Source organism: Lonchura striata, chromosome 36, assembly GCF_050655825.1.
Source record: "Lonchura striata isolate lonStrDom1 chromosome 36, ASM5065582v1, whole genome shotgun sequence".
Taxonomy (NCBI): Eukaryota; Metazoa; Chordata; class Aves; order Passeriformes; family Estrildidae; genus Lonchura; species Lonchura striata.
Genome location: NC_140738.1, coordinates 5,907,987 through 5,924,801, shown reverse-complemented (window position 1 = coordinate 5,924,801; position 16,815 = coordinate 5,907,987). Strand labels below are relative to the sequence as shown.

The 16,815-nt window shown below is 53.1% G+C and overlaps 1 protein-coding gene across 1 annotated transcript in view; it reads left to right on the top strand.

The window, feature by feature from the left end:
• The window catches only part of LOC146764071 (uncharacterized), a 60,420-nt gene extending 48,711 nt beyond the window's left edge, over positions 1 to 11,709 (top strand). Inside the window, exon 3 of the mRNA XM_085565504.1 lies at positions 10,433 to 11,709. Within this exon, the coding sequence (XP_085421630.1) occupies positions 10,433 to 11,303 (871 nt within the window). The 3' untranslated portion in view covers positions 11,304 to 11,709. The remainder of the gene's footprint in view (positions 1 to 10,432) is intronic.
• Positions 11,710 to 16,815: the final 5,106 nt, after the last annotated feature.

Here is a 16,815-nt window from a genome sequence, read left to right as displayed (position 1 = left end):
TAATATGAAAAAATAAAATATTTATTTTGCAATCAAATTCTATCTAGGCCACAAGGAAAGAACAGAGCCGAGCCCGGGGTCGGCCCTGGGTGTGCAACAAGGAGTCAGCCTCAGCAGAGGTTTTCCTCTAAGCCCACACACCTCCATCCTGGCACAAGCGGTTTTTATAGGGAAAATTCTGCCTGAGGCCAAGATTTTGGCAGTCAGTCCTCTCTTCAGAGTCCACATGTTAATAAGATTTTCTGCTTTGGTGATGAGGGAGAACAATTCAGTGTCCGGAGTTTGTTGAATCCCTTGATGAAATTTACGGGAGGGAACGCTGCATTCACCTGTGTCTGCCCAAGGATTTCCATGATATCCATCTCGGGTCCTTCAGGCAAGGATCAGCACCTGGGGTTCCTGTATCTCCCCAGCCATGGCCCATCTCCTGGGGAGCCGCACCTTCTTACTTGTAAATCAGTTTCCAATATACACCCGGTCTCACGTGCGAGGGTGGGGGGGAATCCTTATACAAACGTGTAGAGTGTTACAGTGTTCTAACAAATCTAACAAACATTCAATATCACATATATCATATTAGAAATGGTGCCAATTATATCTGCTACATATAACAGTATGGTAAATGTAGCTTTGTAGATAAAATGAAGCTTTAGTAGTAAAAAAGAAACTATGTATGTGTGTGTGTGTGTGGGGGGGGGGGGTTAAGGAATGAGATACTCGCTTCAAGGAACACACAAATTCTCCAGAGAAGAGCAATTTATGGTTTTCTTATTAGAAGAAGCTGATTTCTTCATGCCTTGCTCAAACTGGAAGACCCCGGGGAATTAAAGAAAGCAGTTGACATACAACAGAGTTTTTTGTTTCAAATATAATGTATGTATAACCATGAAGCATATATGTATATGCAACAGTGTATTGTTTTAGGGGTGATTCCTTCATTCACAAGGTACATTCCTCTTGGCTTAAGTGCCTGAGAGCATCTGGACCTCAGATATTCTTTCCATTTTATTGTCTTGTAATTGTCCTAACTATAAATTTTTATTAGTCTAATTATATTCCTATTTATTTCACCATTTTATTATTATTAAACTTTTAAAATTCTAAAAACCAAGTGATTGGCATTTTTCACAAATTCCTATCAGGAGACAGAGAAACAATTTATAATTTCAATGGCATCATTTGATTATAAGCTGTCCTCGGAATAAGGACCAACCAGACAGCTCCAGCTCCTGACCTTCCTGCCGACCAAGCCACTGAAATGAGGAACACAACATTTCACCAGGGGATGGGATCAGATTATCTGTTAGCAGAAAAAACAGGAGTTTGTGGAAAACTAAATGACTCAAACTGATGTTGGCAAAGAGATGACAAGGGGAAAGTGTTGAAAAAGATAAGAAAGGAAATAGGAAAGCAGTTTCTGTATTGGCCCAAGCATGGAAAGGATGGGAATGGGACACGGTTTCCTGGCTCCCCGGCAGACCAGGGGTTAAACGTTGGGTGTCTCCTGGATTGTCCCCAGAAAGGGCCCATCTCTGCACAGAGGCATCTTTTTTCATTTGTAAATTAGGTCTTTCTTTCTCTGCCAACAGTGGTTTCTCCAGCCCCGGCTGCAGCCACTGGTCATTTAAAACTTAAAGAATCTTTTTGTACAGGCACAACTGACTTGATGCATATTTTTCATAAGCACGAATTATTCCATAACATATATTACAATGGTGTTATAAATTGTGACACGACAATTTGAAGTGTCTTAATTCAATAAAGCAATTTTATTTAAAACAGCAAGCGAGTAAGGCAGGCAAAGCACAGCGCTGGGCGGCCGGGAGTCTCCTGCTCCACCAACGGCGCGCAAAAATGTTCTGTCCCAACCTTCCTTTTATCCCCCCCCTTCTCCTTGCAGGCGTGACTCTCCAGATGTAGTCTGAGTCTGGTCGTTGTGATAGCTTCCAAATCTCTTATTTTGAGATGCAGCAAGCAAACCAGATACACACACCCAGGACTTTAATCTTAACCTCCTTATCACCTTGTAAGGAAATAAGCATTTCAAAGACACACCAGTACATTCTTATGCAAACCAAGGTAAGCAAGCATACCGCAGTCTTGCTTCAGTGAACAAATGATCTTCCACTTATCTCGATGGGGCTGTGGAGATCCTCCTGCAGGTCCATGGGAATGCAGAGATCCCCTGAACGTCCATGGGGCTGCAGAGATCCCCCTGCAGGTCCATGGGGATGCGGAGATCCCCTGCAGGTCCATGGGGATGCGGAGATCCGCTGCAGCCCCTGGAGGAGCCGGGCTGGAGCTCGGCAATGCCTGAGAGGAGGCTGTGAGCCCGCGGGCAGAGGGGCCCCGCTGGAGCAGCCTGTCCTGGCAGGACTGAGCCCGTGGCACAGTGACCCACGCTGCAGCACTCGGAGGGGGCTGTGCCCAGGGGATGGACTCCGCTCCGAGAAGTTCCTGGAGAAGTCTCGGCCGGGAGAGAGCGCAGGGTGCAGCAGGGAACGACTCCTGTCCCTGAGCAGAGGGAGAAGCCCCGGGGGATGAGCTGAGCATGGCCCCATTCCCTGTCTCCTGCCCTGCCGGGGGAGGAGGTGCAGCTGGGAGCAGGGAGCCGTGGGGAAAGCTGCATTTAAGGCTCTGCACTGACTTCTCCTGCTCCTGCTCCGAGTCTTTGGAGTTTTCTGCCAGAAATCTCTCCCCTGCCCCACTCACCCACAGGGCTTGGGGCAGGTTTCCCTTTTCGGGGGAAATCAAAGCGAAGCACTGATGCGCTAACGAGGGGCAGGAGAAGTGAGGCTCCTGGGCTTCCCGCAGAGGCGGGGGCACGGGAGGCGCAGGGCCGGGAAAGCCGTGGCGGGAGGCGCGGAGAAGTTTGTTTGTGTGGGCAGCTCAATCCCGGCTCGGGCCGGGCCCGTGCCGGGGCTGTTCCTCATCTCCGGCTTTCCCCTCACGCAGCCCGGGGGCGCCGAGAGCGCGGGGCGAGGCGGGGCCGTGCGCAGAGCCCGCCCCGAGCTCGCTGCCATTGGCCGCCGGTGCCGTCAGTCGCGGTTGCGGCGCGCTGATTGGTGGAGCGGGGCGCGGCGCGGCCCCGGCGGCGGGCTGAGGGCGGCCGTGGCCGCGCAGCGCCGCCATTGGCCGAGCGGCTGTGCGGGCCCGGCAGCGGCGGCAGCGGCCGGAGCGCGGTGAGGCGGCGGCGGCGGAGCTCGGAGGCGGCCCCGGCGCAGGTGGGAGCCGCGCTGGGCTCTGCGGGGGCTCGGGGCCGGCTGCGGGCGGAGGGGGCGGCAGGGGGCTCCGGCGGCTCGCCGGTGCCGTGTCCGGCCCGTGCCGGCCCCGGGCTGAGGGCGCTGCGGGAGCGGCTGCCCGCGGTCTCCTTCCCGCCGGGGCCGGGCAGGAGCCGCTGCCGGAGCAGCGCTGGCTCGGCCCGGCTGCTGTGGGTAGGACAGAGGGGCTGCCCCGCGGCCGGGAGCGGGCGGGGAAATTCCCGTCGCCGGAGGTTCGTGTGCCCGGGGGAGAGCGAGGAGTCCTGTCAAAGTGACTTTATTGCCGAGCAGGGGCAGAGGCCGTGGGGCATTTGCCGTGCGCTCTCTGCCGTGGCTGTAGCCCGCAGCCTCCTTTTTATCCTCATTTTCCCGGCCGCATCTCCCTCTGCCTTTGCCCACCGGCTGAGTTCCTTGGAAGGTTCCGACTTCCCGATGCGCCTGGAGCCTGTCCTCGTTAATGTGCACCCTCCTTTTGTATAGCAGCCGATATTCATGGCTCTGTTAAGTCTTTGTTCTTCTCCTCCAAGTTCAGGAATGTAGCGGGACTTTGAGCAGCTCTCTGGGTCAATTTGTACCATTTATTGGAACTGATGGTTTCTCCCCTTATCTACAAGTGCCCGGCCCTATCTCCAGGCAGATTCACTCCTTGACTCTGTTTTGTCCTTCCCGGGTCCTCTTTGGTTTTGGGATTATTCTCGGTGCCCTCATTCCCTGTCCTTTTGTAGCCGTTTGTGGATCAGGAGGCCTGGCTGCCACCTGCATGCCCTGGCTCAGCTGCTGGATGAGCTGCACTGCCGAGGTGTGGAGCATGGTACAAAGATGAGAGTTGCTGCAGCACAGAAGAGGAGAAGCAGCATTCGTTTAAACCCTGGTGTGCCGGGGAGCCAGGAAACCGTGTCCTATATCCATCCTTTCCATGTTTGGACCAATACATAAACTGCTCTCCCTATTTCTTTTCTTAGCTTTTTTACCACTTTTCCTTTGTGATCTCTTTACCAGCAGCAGTTTGAGCCATTTAGTTTTCCACAAACTCCTGTTTTTTCTGCTCACAAATAATCTGATCCCATCCCCTGGTGAAATGTGTTCCTCATTTCAGTGGCTTGGTCGGCAGGAAGGTCAGGAGCTGGAGCTGTCTGGTTGGTTCTTATTCCGAGGACAGCTTGTAATCAAATTATGCCATTGAAATGATAAATGGATTCTCTGTCTCCTGATAGGAATTGGTTTGCATTCCCAGGGGCTGGTCCATGGTGTTGTAGGATTTGTTCTGGTAGCCCTTCATCCTTTCCCCATTTTTGGGTGCTCCCTCAAGCTGGGGCTCCATCAATTGACCGCTTTTTTCTAATTACATCAGAAATACTTGAATTCCAACTGATTTCCCTGAACTTGTTATAGCAAAACTCCCAGTGCTCTGATACACCCTGTACAGCACAGACAGTGACAGCAGATGTTGGAGTGGGCAGAGGGATGATCCCCCCCTTATTTTAGTGAAGTTTTCCCAACATTCTCCATTTGCTGTTTCCCTTTGCAGCTTCAGCCATTTCTGTTTCAGAGTCAGAGATCCTCAGCATGGGCTCTGCCTTCAGCTGTGCAGATTCCATCTGTGCAAGCAGGCAGAGCTTGGGGTGAGGGGTAGAGGGAATCAGCCAATTCCTGCCCCAGGCAAGAAGAGCCAGGTACTTTGTCCCCATTTTGCCCCAGCAGTTTTAATTTGCATTTCTAAAGCTCATCTCTTGGCTGCCTGCTTAAGAGTTTAGGGGTCACCTTTAAATCTTTTCTAGTGATGCAGCCTAAAGGTGAACTTCAAAAAGCCCAGATCAAAATTTTGGTATCTTTTACAGCTACACACGAACATAGACAAAAAATCCCAAGGTAATTCAGCTTTTTCTACTTCCCCTCAGAAGAAAAACTCATTCTTGCCTCCTTTACCCAAACCTAACCAGCTATATAGAAGTATGAGTAATAAAAAAATACTGTAATGCTATAAACTTTTTTTTACTGAAACTGCAGGAAAAAGAAAAACTTCACTATTATTTAAAGTGTTAGAATCAAGGCATTCCTTGATTCTGGCCAGGATGTGCAACAGAAATCATTCCATCCCCACATAACCTGGGTGTGCAGTGAAAATCGATCCATTACATGTGGGTTTTACTAGGTTTTTCCCAAAGTTGTGCAGTCTGAAGCCATCCTAATGCAGTGGTTTAATGTTCTGTAGTTTCAAGTTGTGCAGTTTTTAGTATTTGGTCTCCAGTTGGACCCGGATTTCTTTGCTTGTGCTGTTAATGAGGTGGGAAGTGCTGGATTTCCTTCTCAGCCTTTTGCAGACCAGGTGTCTGCAGCCCTGCTGGGGGCAGTGTCTGGGGTAGGTGTTGGTTGCTGTTTGCTGCTGGGGTTGATGTTTTGCTGCTGGTCGTTGTCTTTGTGGGTATCTTTTGGGCCATTCCCAGTGTGTTGAGGTGTTAAACTCATCTCCACTGAGTGGTGTAACATCCCTTAACAAAACCTTCAACATTTGTTTCCCCAAGGCCAAGGCAAAGCAAGCCTGAGTAGAGAAATCAAAGGTTAACAATGTTCAAGTCTATGAGCTGGTCTATTTTCCATGGATGCACTGGCAGGCAGGGCAGTGTGTGAGTGTGAGTGAGAGCCAGAGTGGAATTGTCCCGGTGTGTCCCCAGCAGCTGTGGCAGTGCAGGCCCAGCGAGCACTGAAGCTGCAGCAGTGGCAGCAAGGGCTGGCCCCGGTGGCTGGAGCTGCCCAGGGAGGGTGGCCAGGCCGAGGATTTCAGCAGAGGAGGTGTGGGCAGGCCCAGGGCCTTGCCCCGCTGTGGAGCCCTGGCTGCTGCTGCGCTGCCTTCAGTGCAGGCTCAGGGGGGCCTCCCATCCTCCTGCTGCAGGCGGGAAGTGCAAATCTCCGGGGCTGCAGAGACCTGGAGCCCAGGCTGAGGGGTCCCCCCGTGTTCAGCTGTGCTGGCGGCTGTTTCTGGCCTCGGGGCCCCTTGGCATGGGCCACGCCACTTGGCCACCAGTGGTGCTGCTTTGCACTCCTTAGGCAGAGCCCATGTCCTGCTTGGATGTTGGCAGCAGCAAAGTGCCAAGGTAGGCTCTGTGCCAGCCCAGCTTCCTGTGGGAGAGATTGCACCAGAGACAGGATTCTGGCCACAGACTGCTTTAAATGTGCATCCCTTATCTCCACCCTGCACTAGGTGGAGAATTCCCAGAGTAAGGAATTCCTGAGATCAATTGCAAGGGGAAATAATTGAATATCTGCCCTGGCTCTCGCTCTTCTTCTTACCCAAACCAATGGCAAAAGCCGTACCCATGGCATCTTGGTCTCTATCCCCAGCTTCCAAAGGTGTTTCTTTCTTTCCCCTTTCATTCTTTGTACCCATCCTGAGCTCGGGGGGTGCCAGGGGTTATGGAGGTCCCATTGTATTCCTAAAGCTGCCGTAACCCCCTGGAGGATTTTTTCCTGTAAAATGAGTTCTGCTGTCTGAGTTTGTTGCTTCTACAATCCCTTTTATTGGAATGATTTCTTTTAGAGATACCTTAATAAGTGTTCCAGTGGTTGCTGAGCAGTCAGAATTGCTTTTGCCCCCCTATTAGGTGAGATGGTGTCACCAGAAGATATTGAAGCCTTCCTGCTCAGGGCATTTCAGTGCCAGGCTCTTACAAGCACACACAGCTGTGCTGGTTGAGCTGACCATGGGGGGTAACCTGCGCTTTGTCTGATTCCCTTTCCTCAATAACAGCGTGTCTTGGAACTCTTTTCCCTTCTGCTGCCCTTGACGAGCCATCCACAAACACATTTTCTCCATTTTCAGATGAAGACTGAGCGTTCTCCAGGGCTCCAGTGTGGTGGGTCCCCCATTGGGATGGGAGCTCAGAGAGCCCTGGCAATCCATGTCCATGCAGGGGTGGACTTGCTCCTGCTGAGGGTGCTGCTGTCTGTGCTTGCAGTGTCCTTGTGGGCTACAGCTGGAGCCCTGACTCCTTCCCAGGGGCTGTTTGGGTGGGCTCTGCCCTGGCCAGGAGGGCAATGCCTCTGCCAGGTGCTTGTGGCCGACCCCGTCATGCCCTGGGTGCTGGGGCCCCCTTGGGCCCTGGGGTTGATCCCTCAGGGCTGTGGGAACTCTGCCGTGGCCTTTGCCTTCAGCTTGGCCTTTTGCTCATCCCTTCTTGCCTTCAGCTGCTGTGCCTTTGTGCCCAAGTGCTGCAGGGCTTCTTGTGCCACTCCTGCAGCCCCGGTCACTGCCTGTGGGTGCTCATCCTCTGAGAGCTGCTGAGCTTTCTGCAAAACCTTTCCTTTCTGCAGGGACCCAAAGCAAATCCTGAACAGCAAATCCTGATCCTTCCATGTGCACTCTGCATTTCCCAGCTGTTCCTTTGTGTTCCCCCTTGTGCTCAGGGTCCCTGCCCAGCCCGTGTGGCAGAGCCGGTGCCTGTCCTGCCGCAGTGTCCAAAGGCGGCCCCCCCGGCGGGCAGGGCCGGCAGCTCCCCGGGGCCGGGCAGCGGCCGGGGCGTCCCGCAGCCTCCTGGGGGCCGGGGGCCACTGCCGGCCCTGCCCGGGGCTGGTGGGGTCAGGCAGCGCCCGGCGCTGAGCCCCGGCTGCCCCACAGCCCCGGCCCGGCCCCGCAGCTCCCCACAGGCCCCAGCCCGTGCTCCCGGTGCCGCACCTCTGCGCCCGGTGCTGCCGCTGCCACCGCAGAGAAACCCCTGGCATCCTGACCTCCTGCTTTTCCTGTCTGGGAAACCGGGGATGGAAGGATCTGGATCAGCTGGCAAATTCTGAGGATAAGACCCTGCTGAAAATCATCCCAATCGTGACTAATTTTCTCTTTCTCCTCTTTTCCATCATACTTTTTCTTACCACATAGATTCCTCCTGCTGCTTCTTGCCTGAACCATATTGCTGCACACTCCCCTTCACCTGATCCCTTCCCAGCACACCAACCCCATCCATCCCCTGTTGTCCAAATCCCTTCTCCACTTCCCTTATTGCCCCCCTGGGTTTCCATGTCCTTAATTACCTCTGGGGAAATGTGCAAACTACCTCAACATTCTCCCAAGGGACCCTTCAGAGACATTTTGCGATAATCATCCCTTTGGCCAGGACCCCTCCCTGGCTTTCCCTTTTCTCCCCTCCATGGGTGCCCTGCCATGTTCACTCCCCGAGGATCCCAGGGCACTCACTGATGAGATTTTCAGTGCTCTCTCCCTGCTGACCCTTCACAGACCCCCTGATGTGTCACTCGTCTGCCTCCTGGTCACTCCCGGGTCCCAAATCAATCTCTGGTGCCGCCGCCAGCCAAGGGAGCTGATCACCCAAAGTGGGTGAGGCACCTTCAGCTGCACTCCCTGCCCGCCCCGGAGGGTGGAAGGAATTTGGGATGAGCCCCAGGGTGTGCAGGTAAACTGACATCACCAGAGAATTCTGTCCACAGACCAGACAGAGGTGTCCTGTAGAAGTAATTTCATTCCAAAAAATGGGAAAGGCCATTGGACATTCCCGATGGGATCTCTCCAATTGGAGGACACAGCCTCCTCTTCATCCTAATTCTCCTGGCCACATCTCCCTCTGCTTTCCTCATTGGCTGAAGCACTTGAGAGGTACAGACTTCCCAATCCACCTTCTATATACCTCCTTCATATGCGCCCCACTTCTGTATGGCAAACGATATTCATGGCTCTTTTAAGGCTTTTTTATGTTTCTGGAAGTTCATGGATAGAGTAGGACCTTGTCTGAGCAGAAGTCTGTGTCATCACTTACAAGATTTCCTGAAACCGATGGCTTCTCCTGTTACTTCCTTATGTACAGATCACTGGCCCTATCTCTGAGCAGCTTTAGAGCATCTGTTTGTAAAGACACTTTCCTGTGGTTCCTTCCATGGGGTCCCCCGTTTGTGGGACATCCCCCCTGGAGCAGGGTGTCCCCTCTGTGCTGCAGCCCCAGGGCTCGGGCAGAGCTCAGCCAATCAGAGCCCGCGGCGCTGATGACTCACCAGTTGCCAGGCAGACTCGCAGCTCCCCGCGTTCCCCACCTGGACCCACCTGCGCCCCCCCTCGGCCCCATGGCCCCGCGAGGGGAATTTGGGGAGGTGGGAGTGGGGCAGCGCCAAGGCCGGGCCCCCCCGCGCTGTCCTGGCGGGAGCGGCTGCAGTGGGGACCGAGTGCGGGCGGGAGCGGCCGAGAGCCCAGCGCTGCCCCAGCCCGACCTGCCCCAGCTCCATCCCTGCCCCTGCGCTGGGATGCTGTGGGTCTGGGGGGAAGAGGGAGCCGGCAGTGGGTGCTGGGCCTGGGGGCAGGAGGAGAAGGGAAGGAGAAGCAGGCTTGAGGAACAGAATGGTCAAAGGATGCAGGTGGCAGGAGAGGGTGGGATTGTGCAGTAGAAGGAGGAATAGGAGGAGGAAGAGGAGTGTGAGGAAGAATAGGGACACCGGAGGAGGAGGAGCAGAAACAAGGATCACCACAAGGTTCCATCCCTCCTTGTATATATAGCCTCCTTTCAGCCCCAGGAGCATTGCCACCCCACATGCAGCAGGTGACTGTTGAGGGGTTCCACGATTTTCACAGGAGTGAGTCATGGCATTCCTCAGCTTTATTGGGTTAAATGTTGGTGCTTTATTTTTTTTTAGGGGCTGAATCTTTATGTTTTGGAGGAATTTTTTTCTGAATCTTGATGTTTGGGGAGGTTTTGATCTGTGTCTTAAAGTTTGGAGGATTTTTATGCTGAACCTTGGTGTTTTGGAGGTTCTTATAGACACACGATGCCCAATGACTTTGTGAGATGAAGTGGGGACAGGAGGAACTCCCAGTCCAAGATGCTCTGTTCTTTTTTTTTCCCCCAGACCAGGATTTTTCATTCCCGGGGAGGAATGAAAATGGAGGAAATGGAGGAGGAGGAAAAGCCCTGGAGATCCCGCACAAGGAGTGGCAGCAAACCCAGCCCAGGGAGCTGCGGGGAGGAAAGAGCCCCCCTGAGCCAGGAAGGTGGGCAGAGATCCAGCCAGAGCTCAGAGCTGGTGGAGAAGCCTCGTGGCAGGGAGAAGCCCCACAGGTGCTTGGAATGTGGGAAGGGTTTCAGCCGGAGCTTGGATCTGATCCAGCACCAGGTGATCCACACTGGGGAACGGCCCTACGAGTGTGAGGAATGTGGGAAGCGTTTCCGCTGGAGCTCCAGCCTGAGACATCACCAGAGATTCCACACCGGGGAGAGGCCCTTTGAGTGTGGGGAGTGTGGGAGGAGCTTCAGCCAGAACTCCATTCTGATCCAACATCAGAGGATCCACACTGGGGAAAAGCCCTTTGAGTGTGGGGAATGTGGGAAGAGCTTCAGCCAGAGGAGCAGCCTGATGCAGCACTCGGTAATCCACACTGGGGAAAAGCCCTTTGAGTGTGGGAAATGTGGGATGAGCTTCAGCCAGAAGGGCCACCTGATGCAACACCAGAGGATCCACACTGGGGAAAAACCCTATGAGTGTGGGGAATGTGGGAAGAGCTTCAGGCAGAGCTCTGGCCTGAGGAGACATGAGAGGATCCACACTGGAGAAAAGTCCTACGAGTGTGGGGTGTGTGGGATGAGTTTCAGCCTCAACTCCCAGCTTACGGAACACAAAAAGATCCATACTGGGGAAAAGCCCTACAAGTGTGGGGAATGTGGGAAGAGTTTCAGAGAAAGCTCAGCCCTGATTCGGCACCAGGTGATCCACACTGGGGAACAGCCCTACACCTGCTTGGAATGTGGGAAGAGCTATGGGTGGCACTCAGACCTGAGAAAGCACCAGCGCATCCACAGCGGGGAGAAGCCCTACAAGTGTCCCCAGTGTGGGAAGAGGTTTCAGATCAGCTCCAGTCTCCTCGTACATCAGCGGAGTCACACAGAGGAGAGGCCCTACCGCTGCCCCGACTGCGGGAAGGGCTTCAAGCACAACTCCAATCTCACTGTGCACCGGCGCATCCACACCGGGGAGAGGCCCTACGAGTGTGGGAAGTGTGGGAAGAGCTTCTCACAGAGATCAGTTTTGATCAAACACCAAAGGAGGCGCCACTAAGGGGGGAAGCCCTGTGAGTTCCCCAAGGGTGGGAAGAGCTTCTTATGCTCCTTCCAGCTCCATTCCCTATGGGAGGATCCACGTTGGATGATCCTCAGTGACCTTCATTGGGCAGTCTTGGTGATCTATGGGCCTGGTCATCTGTGTTGGGAAGACACTTGGCTGGGAGGCTCCACATCTTCCTCGTTCCCTGTGGGCACCTAGATAAACCCAGTGGCAGGAACATCCATTGGGGCACAGACCAACAATGGGAATTCCTTGGGGAGAGCAGATTTAATGACTTCCAACTCCATAAAATCTTTTGCATTCAATCCTATATTCTGGTGGCATCAAGGAATACTGAATGGTCTTGGAGGTATGTCCTAGGTTGACTATATGATGCTTGTATCTCCAGTTGTCTGTTCTGTTTATAGTGAGTTATAATTTTTGGACCTTTAAGACTTGTTCCGAGAGCAAAGGAGGGAGAGAAGGGCAGAGTTTGTTTTCAGAAACTGCACTCAATCCTCCACATTCCTGCTCCTGGGCCGGGTTGTTGCAGATGGACAGACAGAGGTACAGATCTCTCCTTTGCTGTTAATTAGTTTTAGCTAGCTGTGGCAGAGAAGTTCCCTGGACTGTGGCTGCTTTTCCCTTTTCTTTGGACCTGTTTAAACCTGCTCTGGCCTGAACACCCAGAAGAGCACCGGCAGCTCACACCTGTGGCCCAGCCTGGACTGTGGCATTTCCAGCACTGGAGGGACTGATAAGAGACTTAGTGAGCTGAGCTACAACCCACGGAGGGACTTCCTGAGTTTGTCTATCTTTTAGAGCAGCAAGAGGTTTTATTGTTTAATATTGTTTAGGTTTTATTCTTTAAAAAACAGTTTTTTCCACTGTTCTCCAAGGAGATACTTTTCCCAAACTGCCTGGGGGAGGAGCCAATTGAATCTGCTTTCCAGAGGAATCCCTTTGGAGGTTCTCTCCCAAATTTGCTCTGAACCAGGACAAGGTCTTTTCCAACATCAGGGATTCCACGATTTTGATTTCCTATTGCCCAAGGGTGTCTTCTGCAGCCAGATGGTGGAAAAGCTGGGGAAAAGACCAAGATTTTGGAGACAGTGGGGTAGAAACTCCACCAAAACGGTTCTTCCCTCCACCCAAGCACGTGGATCCTCAGCCGGCATGGACATGGAAGTCTTTTTCTTTTGGCCTTGATTTTGTTTTCATTTCTCTTTATCCCTTTAAAATATCCAATATTGAAGTAAAAATAGACATTGAACTAAGTTAGTGGATGTGGTCATGGTAGGACACAGACATGGTGGGACACGTGTAAGAATGTGCCCTCTGTTGACAGAGTAAACAAGTTAACCTTTTGTTCCCTTAAAAAGGACAAAAGGCCAGGTGTTTCTCTCCTCAATTTGGTTGAAAGACACCTCATAGGACCTTGGGGACTTCACCTCAAACTTAAGGGTAGCTAATTGGACAGGAGCCAAAAAGTCCCACCTAAGCAATTCCCTAGAAAAGAAGAGAACAAAATAAGTTAATTGCTTTTGTGAAGTGTTTTAGCAAGAGCAAGAACCTCTTGCCCTGACTTGGCTTTTCTCTGTAAAAAGCTTTTTTATTTTTGCCTTTTATTAAAACTTTTTATTTCCAACACTGTCACATGAGCCATCCTGCTTGTTTTATGCCACCTGAGGTAGCTGAGCTATCAAGGGTATAATGCTTATCTCTGAGAGCTTATAAGACCAGGCTCAAAAAGAGAAAAAGCATTAGACATGGAGAGTGACATGGGCACGCATGGACATGGAGGGGGACAGGGCCATCCCTAGGGACATGGGGAGACACAGGCATGGATGGAGACATGGGGGACAGTGACAGGGATGGAAACATGGTGGGGAGACAGCCATGGGTGAGGACATGGTGGGACATGGCCAGTGACAAGTGGGGACATGGCCATGGCCGGTGCCATGGGAGGAACTTGCAGGGAATGAGGGGGATGCTGGGTTTGAAGGAGTTGAGGGTTCCTGGGCAGGACTTGGACCTTGCTGAGGCCTTTGGGGAGCCCAGGCCGAGCGGCTCCGGCTGCGCTGGGAGAACCTGGTGGAGGTTCTGAGGCAGCTGCTCAAGGACCCCTGACCTGGAGCCCCAGCTGGGCATTGGGCTCCTGGAAGGGGATGAACGTCCTTGTCCCTAGGAGGGAAATCCCAACACCCCCAGGGTGTCGGCGACAGCTGAGGGGTCACAACAGGGAGGGGAAAGCCCAACAGAGCTGTCCTCCTCCTAAGCTACATCCTAAAAGTCCCAAAACTCAGGGATTCCTCCCAGGAAAAAGCTTCCAGGAGCTGCCTGAATTGAGGGAAAGGGGGGATGTGATCCCCAAACTGAACAGGAGGGGCCTGGATCCCCAAATCCAAGCCCAGGGGTGAGGTAGAGCTGGAGGCACAATGGGGAAGGGGTGGGAGAGCAGGGGAAAAGAGGATTCTGACCAGGAGAGGAATGGGACCCTCAGATTGAGTTGGGAGGGGTCTTTGGGTTGGGGGAACAATGGGAGTGGGGAGGGAAGGGTGGGGATGGGATCAAAAATGGGTGGTTCCATGGGGATCCCTTAGTGTCCCCATTTCTTGATCCCTGGAGTGATTTCCGTGAGGCTCTGGGAGGGGGGAATGGATCTGCACTGGGTGGGTCCCCAAGCCGCCTGCCCATACCTGGGGGGCTCATGGGAGGTTCCCTCTACCCAAACACTGGTGCTGCAGCCATGGGGGAGAGGTGGGTAGGAAAGGGGGATCTGGGGTGGTCAGGGAGGAGGAGCAGTAGGAAGAGGAGAGAGAGATGAGGAGGAGGTTAGGGAAAAGAAGGAACAGGAACAGGAGGAGGAAGAGGAGGAACCGCAGCAGATCCACACGGTTTGCCTGCCCTTCTGCCGAGTCTGCAGCTCCCCTGGTCAGGGCAGCATTGACTGCCCCAGATCCTGCAGGTAAGTGGGGAGGGGGAGCTCACCCCAAATCCATTGGGGGATTTCTGGGAGTTTTTTTTGCAGGGAAAGGGATATTTGGATCTTGCATTGCCCCAAAGGTGAGACGCAGATGCCCCTTTGGAGACTTGTGAAGGGTTCCTGTAGTGATCTCTGTACTGGCTGGGGAAGTGGTAACAGTTTGGGGGGGACATTGGTTTTGGGGTTCCAATTGGCATCGGAGTGGGGAGAGCAGCAACGGCCAATCCTGGAGCTGGGGGATCCCAGCAGCCTGGAGGAGTGGGGGACTCTGGAGATGAGCAGAGTCTGGGCCCATCCAACTGTGAACAGGGTGGTGACTTCTCGAGCTGGACTTGGGCAGCAGGACCAAGGTGCTCACCCTTTGTTTTTCCCCCAAGCCAGGATTTGTCCATCCCAACCTTTGTGCAAGTGGAGCTGGTGGAGGCTGTGAGGAAAAGGAAGATAGCATGGAACACTGAGGCAGGTGAGGAGGAAGTCACTGCCCCTTTCCCCCTCTCCTCTGCTCCACCTATCAGCCCAACATTGCCCCTGGCTGCAGGACAGCGCTGCTGCCAACGCTGTCCTGCCAGGGACGAATTGGTGGGATCTCCTTCCCCTTCCCTCTGGCATGGAGGCAAATCCCATCCTCTCCTTGTCCACCCTCCTTCCTCTTCTCATTCTATCCTTCTTCCTTCCACATTCCTTCCTCTTCTTTCCTTACCCCAGGCACTGAGCTGCAGACAGAGACCTGGGAGGACAAATCGCTGCTTAGAACCTCTGTTTTGAGGCTGTTTTGAGCAGCTCCACAGCATGGGAACCCAATGGGGAGGAAAAGCCCTGGAGATCCCACACAAGGAGGGGCTGCAAACCCAGCCCTGGGAGTTGTGAGGAGGTAAGAGCCCCTCTGTGCCTAGAAGGCAGCCAGAGATCCATTTGGCACTCAGATGGTGGAGATGACTCATGGTGGGCAGAAGCTCCACAAGCGCTTGGAATGTGGGAAGGGCTTCAGCTGGAGCTCCAGAGATCAGACCTGATCTGGCACCAGGTGATCCAGATGGGGAATCAATCAGCCCTACAAGTGTGGGGAGTGTGGGAAGGGCTTTGGGTGGATCTCCAAGTTCATCAGCACCACAAGATTCACACCAGGGAGAGGCCCTATGAGTGTCCCAAGTGTAGGAAGTGGTTTCTGAGAAGCTCCAATCTCATCGTAATGAGCCAAGGGGTCAGCTGGAAAAGTATTTAGGATAATTGAAAACTGTGGATGAGTCAAGGGGACAGCTGGGAATATAACTGAGATAGTAGAAGATTACATATTTTAGTTAAGATTTTAAAATTAGTTAAGAAGCCAAGTTAGCTAGCAAAAATCACATGCCTTAGTTAAAGAGTAGCAAATATATTAGAAAAGTAAAGCTAGGAGTGACAGGGATAGATGTAGGAATTCTGAAGGAGCAGAGACCATAGAAATATTTTGCCTTAAGAATAATCAGCAGTTAGGAGACGCTACCGTGACCAGCAGATCAAAAAGTCCTGCAAACTGGCCATGGGTGAAGAGTTTACCTTGAGGAAGACAGCTTTCTTCCTCCCTTACACCCACTCCCTTATTTCAAAATCCCAAAGACCCAGTTAAGGAAACACGATTGCACAGCCGTAATGGATATTCAGCTGATTATAATACGAAGCGGGCAGGTAATGATTATGTATTATGTGTCCTTAGAAACAGCTTGGATATGTAAAACCTTTTCTGTATAAATAGAAAGCAGGAGTCTGCAACTCCTTGCGCATGTATTTGGAAATGATTCCACATGTGTCCAGCACTGCAATAAAATACCCTTCTTCCCAGCTTTAATTAGTTGAGGAGTTGTCTGTCCATGCTTCAGTGCATCAGTGGATTCACACACAGGAGAGGCCCTTCTGCTGCCCTGAGTGCGGGAAGGGCTTCAAGCACAGCTCCAGCCTCGTCACCCACAGGCACATCCACACCGGGGAGAGGCCCGGTGAGTGTCCTGTGTGTGGGGAGAGATTCTCCAGAAGCTCTCGCTTGACCCAACACCAAAGGAGGCACCATTAAGGGAAGCCCTGCGAGCACCCCCAGTCCCAGTGTCACCCCCTTTCCTGCCCACAGAGCTCCTGAGCCAGCGGCGGCCGCAGCCGCTCCACATGGCCTTGCACAGGACCCCCTGTGATGGGGCAGGGAGGATTCGGGAGGATTTGGGGAGGGTTTGGGGAGGATTTGGGGAGGATTTGGGAGGATTTGGGAGGATTTGGGGAGGATTCGGGAGGATTTGGGAGGATTTGGGGAGGATTCGGGGAGGATTTGGGGAGGATTTGGGAGGATTTGGGGAGGATTCGGGGAGGGTTTGGGAGGATTTGGGGAGGATTTGGGGAGGATTTGGGGAGGATTTGGGAGGATTGGGGAGGATTTGGGAGGATTCGGGAGGATTTGGGAGGATTTGGGGAGGATTCGGGAGGATTCGGGAGGATTTGGGGAGGATTTGGGAGGATTTGGGGAGGATTTGGGAGGATTTGGGGAGGATTTGGGAGGATTTGGGCCGTGGCGGGGCG